This window comes from Asterias amurensis, chromosome 12 (genome assembly GCF_032118995.1).
Source record: "Asterias amurensis chromosome 12, ASM3211899v1".
Lineage (NCBI taxonomy): Eukaryota > Metazoa > Echinodermata > Asteroidea > Forcipulatida > Asteriidae > Asterias > Asterias amurensis.
In genome coordinates, this window is record NC_092659.1 from 1,817,339 (window position 1) to 1,831,465 (window position 14,127).

The following is a 14,127-nucleotide window of genomic DNA, read 5'->3' on the forward strand; positions in this document are numbered from 1 at the left end:
TTATTTTTTATTTTTTATTCTATGACACATGTTGGGATACACAAAGTGAGAATACATTGCATACTGGTCCTTCACAATTACAAAAGGTCAGGGGTCGATTTCACAAAGAGTTAAGACTAGTCCTAACTTAGGACTAGTCCTAGGAGATATTAAAAATGCATGGCTAGTCCTAAGTTAGGACAAGTAACGTGTCCTAACTCGAAATAAGACTAGTCCTAACTTTTTATGAAATCCATTGCACAGTTCCTTTAAACGAAAAATCGCTAGTGAAAAACCACCCGTTTTTCATCTTTCAATTAATGTCTCTCTATCCACAAACATTGCGGTCATTAAGACCGGCGACTGTTTACGGTTTCTGATTGATTATAGGAATGTACTTACAGCCATGTTAGATTATCCAATCCATCAAACGTCCGCGGTTCCACTGTCTTGATGTTATTGTTACTTAAAGATCTTCAATTTAAAGAGAACGAGAACATGATGAGGTTTACATAAGATCTACAAGACATTGGTAATACCAGGAGAGTCATTCCTATCTCCATGGTTAAATTGTGTCCTCTGGTGAACAATAAGTAGGCATTTGGCTTATCCATTACAATACCCATTGCCTTCTTGTACGCCTATACCCCCTCCCCTATATACACACCCCGACACGGCTAACAAAATTTGCATTCCTGTTATTCGTTTGTTCCCTTACTGTTAACTTTCCATAGTGTATATAACATTTCTTGAGGAGCGCCCTAGTCATTAGAATTTCCATAAGACTTACCCCTGAAGAACAGTAGTCTGTTATAGTGTTAGGAGAGTATACATTATACAGTGAGCTTTCTTATACCGAACTTACAATGTATGAAGAGATGTCATTCCTTTAAATGTTCCCTTTCTTAGAACAGTGACGTTCCCCCCTGTAAGACTCCTGCAAAAGTCAACACATTTTCTTTTTAATTTTCATCAAACGAAAATCAACACTATTTTAGATTACAAAAAATACAATAAATAAATAAGAAAATCGCCCGCACCTACCACTTTCCGTACATTCCTGCACATTTGCTTCCATAACAAATTTACTCTATTTATGCTCATATTAAAAACACATTATCTCCAGAACAAAATCTTGGAACAACATTTTTTTTACCATAACTCATACAAACAAAATTTCCGTCTGAATATTGAATACGTGTATAAAAAAAGAAGTGTAAAATACAAGCCACACGTACTTATCATTGTTTCTTTTTTTTATAAGAAATAAAACACAAGTGTCTTAAAATTGTGTAAAACATAACAAAGCAAATCAGAGGAAAAAAAACCCCACCAAAATAGGCCCATTGCCAGCAATTATCAAACCAGTTAGTGTGACCTCACCCCCCCCCCCCGAAAATCTCAATACCTAATTGAGGGGGAGGGGATAAGTAAAGTTAACAAACTATAATTTATATAGCAAACAATTAAAAACATAGTCGACAGCTTTATCTTTGACAAAGTTTGGATGCAGATTTTTAAAAAGTAATGTGACAAGAATTATTTCAAATGAAAAATAAGAATTGTATTTTACTAACAACGTGTAGACCGTCTTGGCAATCACATCCACTGTGTTTTGATCCCAAGATCCCGAGCACATGATCGCTAATCCATTGTTGTCATAGAAACAATCGCAATCCGCCGGACATTTCTTCTTGTCTGAATAAAACAAAGAAGACAAATATGTTCAAAAACTCTCTCATTAAATATTGGTTCAAAAACAATGTTTAGGGCCTATGTTGTTGACTAGTGGAGTAATCAATGAAATGATAACCCTTTTCCGCGTGCCGTCTATACCGAAAATCACAGTGACCTTTAATTGGTGTTATGGAGGGTATTCATTCACAAGATATACAGAAATTACACAAAAAACATTGATTGATTGATTGATTGATTGATTGATTGAGTATTGATTGGTTTACTGATGATTATAGTGAGTGATTGATTGATTGAACGATTGGTTTAACAGTAGCAATGTATTTCGTCATCCTCTTTTGGGCAGTCAGTCGTTCCATTACAAACCAAATTTAGATCCACCGTAATGCACTGAAAGTTCATCAGGTCAGCATCCTTCGTAATCGATTGATTGACTTACTAATGATTGTTTCAGTGATTATTTCATTTTCCTCTTTTGGGCAGTCAATCCGTCCATTACACACTAGATCCATCGTAATACACTGGAAGTTCATAAAGTCAGCATCACTCGTAATCGATTGATGAATTGACTTATTAGTGATTGATTGATTGAGTGATTAGTGATTGATTGATTAAACATTTACCGCATTGTATTTCATCATCCTCTTTTGGGCAGTCAGTCCTTCCATTACACACTAGATCCATCGTAATACACTGAAAGTTCACCAAATCAGCATCAGTTGTAATTGAACTCGCGCATTCATAGTCGCCAGGGCAGTTGATTTCAGCTAGAAATAAAATACAAAGAAAAAAAAACCCACATAACATTCAATTTCGTGTCGTGTTCGTATCAGAAAGTATCGCATAACAATTTTCTGTTAAGCAGTTAGTGAACAGGATAGTCACAAACTTGTTTGTGACACTGCTGTTTTACTGACGGCCACAACCTTTGCAATTCTAGACCAGACATTCATGCACCATTCTTTCTTTCGCTGCTAAAGTGCATTCCTTCAAACGCTGTTTTCTAGATCCAGGGTAAATGGTCTTGCAATTTCCTGTCACATCATCGTTTCATTTGCAATCAATCAGTCGATCTTTTTATAGCCAATTCAATGTTATTACCCCCTTCTTTAGATCCTTCTAGCGGCGTGTCAGCTCATCTCGTTTCATCCATAAATTTCCCCCTACGGTTTATTAAAAATGTCATTTTGCAGAGACCGTAATCACTCTTTCAATTTAAGTCGACTTCATTTTAAGTCAATTTTAAGCTGCTCGTTTAGAGAATATCTCGAGCCAAATTTCTAGTAATTTTTAATATAGTTCATCTTACAATAAAACCCATCTAAGCTTTGTATATCAATCTTATCCCTGTGGGGCTATACATGTGAAAGATTCAGCTGAATACAGTGTCTACATATTGCTGAGAAAACAGCAACAAGCTAGAAATTATATTCACATGAACTACGAATCTATCATCCATGTTTTCCTAGCGAGGTGATGACGGGTACCAATCGCATCACATTGTGAGCGTACACCCTTTTTTTGAGACAGTCGCATGTCTTCAGTCTATACATCTTTCCTCGCTTCTGTCTGTTTGTCAAGAATCTCTTTGTCAACTTCATATAACTCCCTCACTCTAGTCTCATCATTCACTATTCGCTTATTATTACTTTGTGATGATGAATTGTGTTTTTTTCGGCTTTCCTTCTTTATAAAGGCACGAGTAATGTGTCTCCTTAAAGTTGATATTGTCTCATAGGTCAAAGTACTAGTTGGTGTCCTTTTAATATGCTTTGGGGTGTGAGATGATTTGTTTCGACGTAATTTGGATTTGAACCCATGACCTTTGCAATTCTAGAGCAGTGTCTTACCGACTAGACCACCGAGATTGCCCGAGAGGCAGATCGAATTTTGTTTTGGCAGCGGGTACCGCAACGATTTTGAAAGTTAGCATCGGCGATAAAGAATATTAATTTTTGGTCACCCATATACACCGATGTGTGTTATTAGCACTGTTTACTCAGTACTTGTCCAAGCTCTGTCAAAAAAACTCGGGAATATTACTCTGGTGGGATTCGAACCCACGACCCTTGCAATTCTAAAGCAATTGTAGAAAAACTGTTAACATAAACCTTACAGCAACTGATCTCATCTTTGTAGTCCAAACAATCGTTGAAACCGTTGCATTTTGCGTCGTCAGACACGCACATGGCATTGTTTGCACAGTCAAAGTCGTCCTCGTTGCAGAAACCAACTGGCGATCAAGAAAAACTTATGGTTAATTGTGGTAAACTAAATTAGATAGAATGATAGATACAATTGTGCACTTCTAACTTCAAAAAAAAGAAGATGTTTTTTTTTAATTGCGTCAAAATTGACAAAGAACCAATCCTACTCAAAAGAGAATTACACATGCAGAGTGTGTACCACCTTAAAGGAACACGTTGCCTTGAATCGGTCGAGTTGGTCTTTGAAAAGCGTTTGTAACCGTTTTTTATAAAATGCATATGGGTAGAAAGATGTTGTAAAAGTAGAATACAATGATCCACACAAACATGCCTCGAAATTGCGTGGTTTTCCTTTTACCTCGTCGACTAACACGTCGGCCATTTATGGGGGTCAACATTTTGACTCCCATAAATGGCCGACCATGTTAGTTCGCACAGTAGAAGGAAAACCACGCAATTTCGAGGCAAACTTGTGTGGATCATTGTATTCTACTTTTAAAACATCTTTCCAACCATATGCATTTTATAAAAAACGGTTACAAACGCTTTTGTTTTGACCAACTCGTCCGATCCAAGGCAACGTGTTCCTTTAAACCTAACCTGATTTACTGATTATACATTCAACATGCTATGTTTAAAATCCTACTTATAGTTATAGTATATCGTGGGACAAATGTAGCTTTAAGAGTAACTATAATACACATATGAATAGTAAACTTGCGGGTACAACCATGAGTAAAATCTCTTTTAAAGGAGTGGTGGCTCTGAAAGAAGCCGGTTTGGTCTCGACGTTTCGAACAGTATACTCTGTTCGTCTTCAGGAGAAATTTATCTTTGCTTGGCTAAATTTTGTGCTGAAGCAGCTCTTGGGCTTTGATTCCGTGAACACATCTTAAAATATTTTAAGTTCTTTGTGACTTGCTTATTCCGTAAAAATCCTTTTAAAAAACATCCACTTGACATGTCTTACTTGTGGCATTATGATTAATGGGTTGAAAGCGAATCTTAAAGCCACTCCTCGCTCCTGTCTTATCACTAGTGAATCTTAAAAACATCGCCGGACCGGAGGACACCACCGTGGTCAGCTTAACCCTCCCCGTCAATTTTGCTATTATATCGGTAGCCTGGTCGTCCTCGTAGTTGAACAGAGACAGGTAGTCGTACTGGTTCTCCAAGTCGAAGGCAACGATGGTAGCGCTAAGTCTCCACGGGTTGTCTGTTGTTAAAAGCTCATTGTCTGAGGGTTTCTCGTAGGTTTGTATGAGCCAGCCACACTGCTGATCGCTCGGGTACACAGACGGGTAGGCCGGGGAGGTTAGGTTGTGGGTGTCGGTTCCGAAGAGATAAATGACGGCAGGACCACACGAACCTGAAGGGCGATAGAAGCGTCAAACTGTAAACAAGTTCCGGGTTAGAATTGACCCGGATTCGGATCACGTGTGTCCTGGCTAATTCCTAGGTCAGTATGATCCTACACATGTGTCAAAATTACCCAGAAGGTGGCTAAAAATGATGCAAAATACGAGAAAAAAACCACTATTTGTTAAACACATTTTGTGGGTCAGCCTGACTCCAGAAAGGGTCAGACCCTGTGATCATGAGTTCGGTTCCAACTCAGGGAGTTAAAAAAAATTATATTTCAAATTCATTTCGAGATCATGACAGAAAATAACTATCATCACGATGACGCAAACTGTGATAATCACTGAACGTAAACAGTAAAAAAAAAAGAGAATTGAACCGTCGAATTGAGTAGTAGTCTCTCGTTTAAAGCCATTGGACACTTTCGGTGAACAGTAATTTCCAAGGCCCACACTTCGTGTATCACAACTTCTATATAAAATCAAAAACCAGCGAAAATTTAGGCTCAATCGGTCATCGGAGTCGGGAGAAAATAACGAGAAAACCCACTCTTGTTTCCGCACGTTTCGCCGTGTCATGACATGTGTTTATAATGAATCAGTTATTTTTCGATATCGAGAATTGATATTGCTTTGATGTAGTCTCAAAAAGTAAAGTAAGTCATGGAATACTATTTCAAGAGAAGTCTTTCAACATTACCTTCTGTAAACCCTGTAAGTTATTTGTAAAATGTGAACTTTAATTTGTTTTCTGTGCCGAAATTGTCCAATGGCTTTAAGAACGTTTATACATTTGGTTTATGGAACAGTTTGATTTTTTCAAATCCTAGGATAATCGGTGGATATAATTCAATACAACCATATGAGGGTTTCATTTAAAAAGGTGAAAGCGTTTGTTAGATATCGCCGAGAATCCAGAGCAGTTTTGCCATGCAGGAAGAATAATTCATAATTGAATCTGAGAAACGTTGATGACAGTAATGCTTCTCAGATTCAAACACTGATATCTTTGTCCATAACCACGACTTCGAAATGAAAGGATTCTCAAAATGCTTAGGGCCTACCATCGCAAGCTCTACTACCGAACGCTACAATACTAGTAGCCTACTTCTAACCAAGTAAAGGCCCGGTCACACAGGCCCCGATAACGAGAACGAAAACGAGAACGATAAAAATGCACGCCCTCGATTGGTTGAATGAGCGTGGGCGTATTCTGCGTGGAGTAATTCAACCAATCGCGAGCGTGCATTTTTATCGTTCTCGTTTTCGTTCTCGTTATCGGGGCCTGTGTAAACGGGCCTTTAGTTTGTACTGCCATTCATTTGAGAATGTGATTATAACCATACGTATACCTTTCTATTTAACAAAGAGCTACAGATCTTTGCTCACTCTATATTTGTCCTAAAATACAAACAAATGTGATTGATTTTTTTTCTAGCAACGCATAACCTCATTTTCTTGATACATCGGCTAATCTGAAATTCCAATAGGCTAGGCCAACTGCACTCGGATATTAATTTAAGTCGTGCCTTTGTAGTGGGAAATCGGATGAGGAATGATGTATTAAAGGTATTCCAAAGTTCAAGTGTTTCATTTTCTTACTGTATGCGGGAACTCCGGAGGACGGCAAAAGTAAATACCATTGTTTACAACCGAGCAGCTCAAAGTGATTCAATTCAAATAGTCTGGGTTGAAATATATAGTAACCGTTTTAAAGGCACTGGAAAGCAATTGGTAATTCCTGAAAATCAATTTTCGCAAAAAAAAGTAGTAACGACGATCAATGATGCTGATAGTAACGTTATGAGAAACGGCTCTTTTTGAATAAACGTAGTTCTTGAGAAAAAGGTAATTTCTCACACAATTAATATTGCAAGACTTCAAGCCTGAAGACCTTTTTAGGCTTTATGAATGCACACAAATTTGTGCAACAATGGTGTTTTTTCTCCATTATTCTCTTAGGACTTCGATGACCAATAATTGAGTCAAAATTAGTCAAAATTTCCACAGAATTGTTATATTATGCATTTGTTGGGATACACCGAAGTGAGAATACTGGTCTTTGACAATTACCAAATGTGTCCAGTTCCTTTAAAGACCAGACTGCAGTTTTAGCTCAATTAAATAAATAATTGCCTATTTTATAAACTTGTGTTTGCTTTTTTTACGCCTGATAATACAAGCCGTATTTGACCAAGGCGTAAATATCACACGGAGCTGAAAGTCGACCTTACATGAGTTCGACATTAAACATAATAATGCTAAGCGAACTGTGACGTCACAAGACAAATCACTATGGTGATAATGACACCTCACGGTGTTTCTTGAGATTGAGCTAAGACCCACTTCTTGTATACGACATGTTTTAGCTTTAAAGAAAGTGTACCCTTTTTATGAACGTTATAGGCTTACTTTTTTTTCGCCATGTTCTATCAGAAAAGGTAAGAAAGCATTGTAAGCAAAAACTATAAAACACTGGTATCTCCATTTTGTTATGCGTACAAAAGGCCATTGCAGACTGCATATGGTTGTGGTTGTCCATCAGTGCGTGGAAGAAGGGCGTATTAACGAACAATTACCGGCAAAATTATGTACTGAGAGTGAGAGTTACGCTTCTCAGATGCAAATTTAGGGGCACAAAACTAGTATATTTTACAAAATTTAAATAATTATGTGTTTTGTGAAAGTTTCTCAAGATGCTTTATATCCGAAAGCTGTTGTAGGCTGCTAGAGTGAAAACCAAACGCATAACTTCCCTTTAAACATAGCTTTTCATACAGCGCCTTTTGACGCCCATATTGTAGCCTTTCCAACCTGAAAACTCCACCGTGTGCTACGAAACATTTTCCCGCCAAATTTGATTAGGTATTTTTTAATCTATAGATTGTGGAGGCGAGGATGGACGTACATACCTCTTAAATTATTGATTTGTCTTCCTCAATAGAGATTGATTGCCCAAGTTGCTATGGTGCGTGTTCCCATTGGTAAAGACGGGATATCGTTGTCCACCGTGCATAGACTTGATTCAAGTCCCGTTCTCGTCCGAGAATGGGACTTGACGAGATCGTTTCTTACTCTGCACGATGTTATCGAAAAATCTACCCAAATGGGGAGATGTACAAAACCAATGGGAGCGTGGAAGCACTGCACCGTCGGTAAAATTATCATTATACTCTGTGACATCACAGTGCTAGAACAGGTTGGGAAATGCAGAGCATCAAAAAGACATTAGTTTTCTGGCGATGGCACGGGATTGGGACTTGAGTCAAGTCTAGGTCAACCATGAAGGTCTGTCTCTGCCGAGATGCATGTATTTAATTACAGAACTTGCATCCGAGACGACTGGTGGTATGTACACTCATTCACGTCGGTAAATCTCTTCATAATTTTGATAGATTGAATTGAGGAAACATCGAGTTATCATGAAAGGTCCGTGAGTAAAGAGGCATGTGAGTACTTTATTATAGCCATTGGACACTTTCGGTCCAATATTGTCCAAGGCCCACACTTCGGGTATCACAACTTATATATAAAATAAAAAACCTGTGAAAATTTAGGCTGAATCGGTCATTGGAGTCGGGAGAAAATAACGGGAAAATCCACCCTTGTTTCCGCACGTTTCGCCGTGTCATGACATGTGTTTAAAATAAATCCGTAATTCTCGATATCAAGAATTGATAATTGTTTTAATGTTTTCTCTAAAAGTAAAGCAGTTCATGGAATAACATTTCAAGAGAAGTCTTTCACCATAACCTTCTGTAAACCAAAGTTATTTTTTAAATCTGTGAACTTTAATTGTTTTGTTCTGTTCCGCCGAAAGTGTCCAATGGCTAGATGTTACGTCGCTGCCATTTTGAAAGAAACGCCTTTAAAAAATGTAGGCCATGTACATTCAGGGTTTAAACGCACGCGCCGCAACGGAGGGGCAAATTAGCTTTGGATCACAGTGTGTGGCGGCGGCAACCAACTCCAGTAATGTCATTCTGTACCATCTCGAATCGTTTGTTAATTATTAAATAATCTAGGGCCCTTTTCGAAACCACGGCTCCGGCTTTGTATTTGGTTCTGGCTAGCTAGGCCGGCCCGCGGTTGTTTTTACAATATTATTCCGGGTGTTTTGCGTACGTGCTCGGGGCTTCAGACGAGAGGACGGAGCCGTAAAGCCGAACCCAAAGCCGAAGCCGTGGTTTCGAAAAGGGCATATAGTTTTTCGTAACAGTTAAGCCAGCGGCTGTTTTGTGTTCGCCCTGGAAGCCTCATTTTATTTTGAAAGCAAAACATAATATGAGAAAACAAAACTAAAAGTGGACTTGGTCAAAAAAAAAAAAAAAATATATATATATATATATATATGTATATAACAATGAACATGGAAAAACGTATATTGTTAGAGTGTCACGGCCGAGTGGTTAAGAGCATCGAATTCAAGTTCTGGTGCTAATTCATCGGAGTGTGGGTTCGAATCCCGATCGTGACACTTGTGTCCTTGAGCAAGATACTTCACTATAATTGCTTCTCTTCACCCAGGGGTATAAATGGGTACCTTCGAGGGTAGAGGTTGATATTGTAAATGAAAAGCTTTTGGAGCGCCACGGCAGCTCGGGGCTGTATACTCCCTATAATGGGAGCTGAGAAAGATTAAAGGGATGTTTATTGGCCCAATGACCAGGGGACTAATGTAAAGCGCATTGATACGGTTTATTGTGAAATGCGCTATATAAGAATTTGTTATTATTTTTATTATATTAAACATGATTGCCCTTATAATACGCCTGTTATGTTAAGATGTACCGTAAGCAAGAAAAATGGGTTTTCTTCACACATGTAAAGTCAAAAACATAAACTGACGACTGTTTTATGATTGATAGTAAAATGAAGATTTACTCACCACACGTTGAAGGGTCTTCATCGGATCCATCTGGACATATCGGAATTCCATTACATCTAGATTTATGCAATAAGCAAACCACTCCAGGTACGTTTGGACAAGACATCTCGTCCTCATTGCATTCAACTGACAAAAGAAATATATTGAAACAGGCGTCGGTCGCATGCAAACATGACTCCAAATATCAACACAGTTCAAAACAGCTTATTTTTGTTGGGACAAACGTAAAACCGGTTGGTAAAAAGGGTTTGTTTGATTTTTTTTTTCCGATGGTTTCTTTCACCTTTAGGTTACTTTAGGTTAAACAACTTATTTTTTTAACTTGAGTTAAAATTTATCTTGTGCGCGGGCTTGCCTCGAGCTTTCGTTATAAGTTAAAGTTATGTAAACTTTATGAGATAATTAATTTTGGTTGTTTACCCAAACACCGATGTGTGTTAGCACTGTATACTCAGTACTTTCCCGAGTCCTGTGAAAAATATCACAGGCATGTTACTCGGGTGGGATTCGAACCCACGAATGAGATAAGATTAAAAGGAGCTTTCTTAGGTTAAAGTAAGGTTTACTTAAACTAGACCAAAAGTACTGTTAAATGGATTTGTTTTTCTTCTTTTTTTTCTTTTTTTAAACATTACCCTCAGACTTTTTTTTATGAAGTAGGAATAATTTGATATTTGCTTCAAAACAATATTTGACAACTTTCGAGTTGGGAATCACTCGCTTGTTATTACTTCACTTTAATCTTGGTTTTTACCTGTTTCATTCTGTTGCGTGATGGATAACAGAAATCCCTTGTCAGTCGTCTTTATATCCGTTGTGAACTTAATCCACATATGGTGATCTTCTGACACGATAATCCGGGGTGCCTCTGTGCCACTAATACCAGTCAGTAGTTGCGAGTCAGTATCACCCTGGGAGTGCCCATTGCCTGCCCTCAATGTGTCATACTTGACCTCTGACCGGAAACTTAAGAACTCAATTTGAATATGGTAATGAGGTTGACCGGTGATGAACCAGACGCAGATCGTTCTGGATGGATAGTCAACTATTCCGTATGATGGTAGGGAGAATTCCATTGGCTGAGAGGTGTCACGTGGCAGGGTGACGTTGCGGTCACCGCAAGGAGCTGTGAAGGACATTTTAAGAATACCGGTTACGTGACTTATAAGATGTGGACGTAGTTTCAGAGGTTCTTTAAGCAGAAAATTTTGATTTTTTTTTTTTGGGGGGGGGGGCGGGGGGGGGGGCTGAGCAGAATTGTGCGGGACACCAGTCACAAGCAGTACAAGTGAGATTCTAATTTTGTCAGTAACCTTATTCTGGTAAGCAAAATTTTATTGTGCTTAACTAGGTGCAATTAAAGGCAGTGGACACTATTGGTAATTACTCAAAATAGTTATTATCATAAAGCCTTTCTTGATTACGAGTAATGGGGAGAGGTTAATGGTATAAACCATTGTGAGAAACAGCTCCCTCTGAAGTGACGTAGTTTTCGAGAAAGAAGTAAGTTTCCACGAATTTGATTTCGAGACCTCAGATTTAGAACTTGAGGTCTCGAAATCAACCATCTAAACGCACACAACTTTGTGTGACAAGGGTATTTTTTCTTTCATTATTATCTCGCAACTTCGACGACCGATTGAGCTCAAATGTTCACAGGTTTATTATTTTATGCATATGTTGAGATACACCAAGTGGGAAGACTGGTTCTTGACAATTACCAATAGTGTCCAGTGTCTTTAAACATAACTAATAAACAGAGGAAGATGAAGTTCATAAATGTCCAAAATTTTGCGCCAACAATAATTTATTGAAGAAGAAAGCATTCACTAATTAAACCAAATAAAAATTAGGTCCTAAGCGAAAGGTGAAACTGTAAAGACTTTATAGAAAACTCCTGGTCAAAGTTTTTTCCAGCACAAAATAACCGCATAACTTATTATCAAAATAATACAAAGAGTAGAAAAAATTCACATCAAGTAAATTTATTTAAATGTAATTCAATTAAATATTTATTGTCTTTAAAAATATAATTTTTCTTTATCGAACATGCTCATGTAGTTGATGTAAAAATACACAGAATTACTGATTATGCTTAGGTCTGGTAAAGCACATCTCTCTTGATGGCAGTTTTTTTTAATTTTACTTTTGTCCTTCCCTGGACGGCCTGTGCTTGTTTTTATTGCTTTGTCAGAAGAATTAAAATAAATAAATAAAATAAAGCAAGACAGACTAACTGAAACAAAAACTTGCAACTGTATTAACACACAAAGGCACATCCAAAAGTTTATTTTCTAAAAGACAAAAACAAGGACGAACAAGAGAAAAAGTTACTGCCAAGATTACCACAAATTCGTTCATCCAAGCTGTCTGTGCAGTCCTTTTTGCCATTACAGATGAGACTCCGTTCCAAACACTTTGCCCCTTCATCACAGCGTAAAAGATCGAAGGAGCAGATGCCTAAATATTAACATTTAAAGTTTCATCTCAATCAGTAAATATTGAAGATTCGGGATTTTGTTTGGACTATTATTGTGATTGGATAAAAGGTGAGCCGATACAACATATTTGGGTTTTGCGTCTCTAGTGCATCTTCGTGTCTAGGAAAGTTGCAAAATGTTAAAAAAAGTGTTTCCCCTGATTATACATTAAATTAAGGCCAAATAAAAGTGTTGAAACCAAGTAATTTTTTATAAAGTCAGATCAAGTCTCTAGTCATTTCCCCCAAGTCAAGTCAAGTCAAGTTAAGTCACAAAATCAGTGAAATTTGCAACTATCGAGTCTGACTTGAGTCCAAGTCACCGGTTAGAGTCAACAGCACTGCCAAAAACTGTTATAAAAATAGCGTCCTCCTTTTTCTTTAAAAATAGGGGGGGGGGGGGTGTTTTTTTTTTAAATTGTCGCCACCTAACCAGCCGGGTTTTTTTCAGTCTACAAATACGATCTAATTTGTCTTGTGGTTTATCTTTTCAGTCAGTTATCGTTAAAAATGTATAATTCTTTTGTAAAAAAAAAATAAAAAAGAAGGGGGAAAAAAAGAAGAAGCAGGCGGCCTGTAAAAGGAAGAGATCGGACGCTAACATTCATCTATATATTTTTGATATTTCGCCTAAAATAAGAATAATTTTATATCTTACCACATCCAAACTCATCTTCCAGCTCTGGGCAGTCTGGTTCCCCATCGCACACTTGTGATTGATCAATACATTTTAGACCAGACGGGCACATGTACTGATCAGGGGAGCATTCTAAAATCAAATTGTGAATGGGGTAAACACATTAAATAAAACAAATTGTTCCTGGGAATAAGTTCCAGAAATTTTACGATGATTTAACTGTGAAAAAATTAGATAATTACAACAAACAAAAGTATTTGATAAAATACTCCCTCCCTTAAAGGCAGTGGACACTTTTGGTGATTACTCAAAATAGTTATTTGCATAAAACCTTACTTGGTATCGGGGAGAGGTTGATAGTTGTGAAAAACGGCTCCGTTTGAATTTACGTAGTTATCGAGAAAGAAGTAATTTTCCACGAATTTGATTTCGAGACCTCAGAATTAGATTTTAAGGTCTCGAAATCGAGCATCTGAAACCACACAACTTCGTGTGGAAAAAGTGTTTTTTCTTTCATTATTATCTCGCAACTTCGACGACCAATTGAGCTCAAATTTTCACAGGTTTGTTATTTGATGAATATGTTGAGATACACCAAGTGAGAAGACTGGTCCTTGACAATTACCAATAGTGTCCAGTTTCTTTAAACTTAAACCTAAACATAATGATGTAAAAATTGTACGGTGTATTTATATGAATGATTATGATGTAAAAACAAATTATATATATATATTTTTTATAACGAAAACGACAACGGGTAACGGACGCCTAATGTTCGTCTCTTTTTGCAGATTGCCAAATGAAAAGGAATGCTTTCAAAATTGTTTCTAAGCCCTGAAGCTCATGACCGTTTTCAATTCTTAAACCGAGCTACAATCCCT

General features: G+C 37.5%; 1 protein-coding gene across 1 annotated transcript in view; it reads right to left on the bottom strand.

Moving 5' to 3' along the window:
- The window catches only part of LOC139945458 (uncharacterized), a 41,189-nt gene that overhangs the window by 3,842 nt on the left and 23,220 nt on the right, over nucleotides 1-14,127 (bottom strand). Inside the window, exons 13-22 of the mRNA XM_071942809.1 lie at nucleotides 13,268-13,378; nucleotides 12,477-12,590; nucleotides 10,885-11,256; nucleotides 10,131-10,256; nucleotides 4,852-5,250; nucleotides 3,791-3,907; nucleotides 2,298-2,441; nucleotides 1,557-1,677; nucleotides 845-916; nucleotides 382-453 (exon numbers count right to left, since the gene is read on the bottom strand). Of these exons, the coding sequence (XP_071798910.1) occupies nucleotides 382-453; nucleotides 845-916; nucleotides 1,557-1,677; nucleotides 2,298-2,441; nucleotides 3,791-3,907; nucleotides 4,852-5,250; nucleotides 10,131-10,256; nucleotides 10,885-11,256; nucleotides 12,477-12,590; nucleotides 13,268-13,378 (1,648 nt within the window). The remainder of the gene's footprint in view (nucleotides 1-381; nucleotides 454-844; nucleotides 917-1,556; nucleotides 1,678-2,297; nucleotides 2,442-3,790; nucleotides 3,908-4,851; nucleotides 5,251-10,130; nucleotides 10,257-10,884; nucleotides 11,257-12,476; nucleotides 12,591-13,267; nucleotides 13,379-14,127) is intronic.